This window comes from Cebus imitator, unplaced genomic scaffold (assembly GCF_001604975.1).
Source record: "Cebus imitator isolate Cc_AM_T3 unplaced genomic scaffold, Cebus_imitator-1.0 Scaffold1070, whole genome shotgun sequence".
Lineage (NCBI taxonomy): Eukaryota > Metazoa > Chordata > Mammalia > Primates > Cebidae > Cebus > Cebus imitator.
In genome coordinates this window covers 1-2,901 of record NW_016108385.1, presented here as the reverse complement: position 1 = coordinate 2,901, position 2,901 = coordinate 1, and the positions used below count along the sequence as shown (strand labels likewise).

The 2,901-nt window shown below is 46.7% G+C and overlaps 1 protein-coding gene across 1 annotated transcript in view; it reads left to right on the top strand.

Moving 5' to 3' along the window:
• Window positions 1-2,895, top strand: part of LOC108298745 (putative neuroblastoma breakpoint family member 5) — a 10,323-nt gene extending 7,428 nt beyond the window's left edge. The window contains exons 7-10 of the mRNA XM_017521339.2: window positions 861-912; window positions 1,107-1,193; window positions 1,585-1,784; window positions 2,456-2,895. Coding sequence (XP_017376828.2) covers window positions 861-912; window positions 1,107-1,193; window positions 1,585-1,784; window positions 2,456-2,757 — 641 coding nt within the window. The 3' untranslated portion in view covers window positions 2,758-2,895. The remainder of the gene's footprint in view (window positions 1-860; window positions 913-1,106; window positions 1,194-1,584; window positions 1,785-2,455) is intronic.
• The last annotated feature ends 6 nt before the right edge of the window (window positions 2,896-2,901 follow it).

Genomic DNA, 2,901 nt, shown 5'->3' with positions numbered 1-2,901 from the left:
GTCAAAAGTAAGAGAAGGAATGAAGGAAGTAAAGATGGGAGGAGGGGGAGGGAAGGAAGGAAGAGAAGGAAAAAAGGAGGGAGGGGATTAGAGAGGGAGGGAGGGAGGACTACGATGGAATATTTAATATAAATACAAGAGGGTCAGATAGCTTTCCAATTCTCCCTGACCTCAATATCAGGTAAGTGGACCATAGACATGTGGGACAAGTTCATAGCCACCTGTGTACAAAAGGTGTACAGGAGGTATCTGTCAGGCCGCCTAGCTCAGTTCCTATGTCTCTTGTCATGTCTAATGATGTAATTTGTGCCCCTGCACAATGTCCATGGAGTTTCTGTGCTTGTCCAAGGTCACTGTGGAAGACAGCCTCGTCCATATATCTAATGATGTTGTTTCCCTGGTGTCATTCTTTTCAGTGTCAGTCTTGGTCTCCTTTGAGTCAGTTGTCTTAGCTAGGCAGTCACCCTTATACCAGGAGAAAAATAAATTTCTCTAAGAATTCATCAACCAGAATATATAGTGAGATAAATCAGTATTGCAGCAACACTTCTGAAGAATAGTGAGGGCCATTTTTGAAGACCATGGGGGAAACGTTTTGTTTAACTGTTTGCACAGAGTGAGGTCAGAGGATATGTGATTAAGATCTATTAGATGAGGGGGATTCTGTCCCATGGATCTGGAAAGCAGGCTCATCTACTTCTGAAAAGACCTGACCTTGAGCACATTAGAATCTTCCTGTCAGAATATCACATTCTTACACTGAGGATATTGATGTTGCTGTGCTATGACTGGACATTGATTTGGTCTTGTGTGAAGGGTGATTTGCTTACTGTGACCTGCTCTTCCGACATTCTTTACAGGGAATCAAAAGGATCATGAGGAAGAGGAAGGGAAAGCTCCAGTGCCCCCCAGGTAACTGTGGATTTGTGGGCTGTTAGCTCAATATTGACACCTGGAGACCATGGATCCAGGAGAAAATCAGATGGGAAGTGATGAATAGAACAATCTCATCTAGCCATCCAACTGAAAATCACCCCTTTAACAAAGTTGTCTTCTTTAGTGTGGTACTTAAACAGGTTTCATTTCCTATTCACTCTCAAGCATAGAAACCCACAATCAGTTGAGCCAGGTGAACTGTACAAGCTCAGGGATTTCCTGATCTCACCTTATGTCTGCCTCTTTGGCATTACCATGTTTGCAAGTATTTGATCGTAGGAAAGGGAATGAAAACAGCTCATGTCGTGCTCATAGTTTCGAGAACAAGTGATGTTGAGGATAAAGGAACTCTTTCTGTGAAGATTCAAGAACCTGTATTCAATTGGCCTCTGATGCTAGTTTCAACAAAATGTGTGCAGAAGGGCTGAGTGCACTGTGACCTGGCAGTTTCCCACAGGGATCGCTCCATCTCCTTACTCTAAAGCTCATTGTCTGCACAGTGCACTGAGCACATGACGCTCTGCATCCTGCATGAGACAGGGAAGGATGGTTATGTCTCTCTGAGGGCACTGTACTTATCTTCCTCTGGCCTCTCCTGTGGTCCTCCCTATGGAACCAGCTAGCTGCATTCGTATTGGTAATGTCCAGTGTTTATGCTCTGTGTTCTTACTCCAGGCTGAGCCAGGAGCTGCCAGAGGTACAGGAGCAGGAAGTCCCAGAGGACTCCTTGGATGAAATTTACTTGACTCCTTCAGTTCATCGTGACCTGTCTGACTTCCACCAGCCTTATAGCGGCACCTTGTCCTCATTGGATGATGAGCTCACATGCTCTGCTCTGGATGTAGCCTGTGAGTACTCCAGCCTGAAGGTCACAAAGTTCCAGTGTCTTCCCAGGTAGCCTCCACATGTTTTCTTTCTGCATCTTGTGCTGCTGAGACAGACTGTCAATGCAGCCAGGCCATTTTCACTGAGCCTGTTTTCAATCTGACTCTGGGATCCAGCTATGATCATGTACATCCAGAGGGTGAAACTTCCTCTACTCTTGTCCCAAATAACACCTCTGTCACCTGGCTCCTTCCTACAAGAGCAGGCTGTGGGCATGAAAGCTGGAAAGGGGTTCAGGCTTTTAGCAATTTCTTGCCCACAGGAGCTCATCTAGATATAGTGGCACAACAAATCTACTTCTTTAAGATCTGGAATCTCTCCTTTCTGAAATTATGTTCCTAACCACATGCCTTCAACAGTGCCATTATCTCTTCTCTGGAAACCCACACATGCAGGGCAGTTTTGCACAACTATGTCATTTTAGGGACACCTAGCCCTGGAACCGCAGCCTGCGTCAGCATCCACAGGCACAGACAGGAAAGGTGACATCACCTGCTTTTACCTGATGTCTGTCTGTGTGGCCTAGGTCAGTGAAAGAGTATAGAGAGAAGCAGGAACAGCAGGGACGGGGGTCTAGGAGCACTTAACAAGGGAAAACAGAGACTCTTCCTACTGAAGCCCTTTCTCCTTTTAGCTCCCAACCAGGAGACCTGCCCCCAAGGGACTTGCCATGGAGACTTGAGCTACTACCTGTCAGAGTTGCAGGCTTCACAGACACAGCTGGAACCAAGTACCGGGTTGCCAATTTCTCTGGGACTACATCTGGATCAAGGGTTCGACTGTGGTAATGGCTTAGCCACGTGGGACATTTCCTCGACCATCTGCAGCTTCACAGCCAATGCTCATTCTGGGACCCAATGTCCCTTTCAAGGTAGGGAAGGAAAGGGGATAGGAAGCTGTAATCCAGATCTTGGTGGTCTTGGTGCTATGAGTTGAGGAGAGAATGGGGCCTCTTCATGCTCACTCAGGGTCAAGTTGAAATCCATGTTGCTCCAACCCAGTGAGGTGAGAACAAGCCTGGGGCTTAGGACAAAATCTGCTCTCAGGTCGTGGGTTTGCCACTTTCTGTTGGTTCACTCT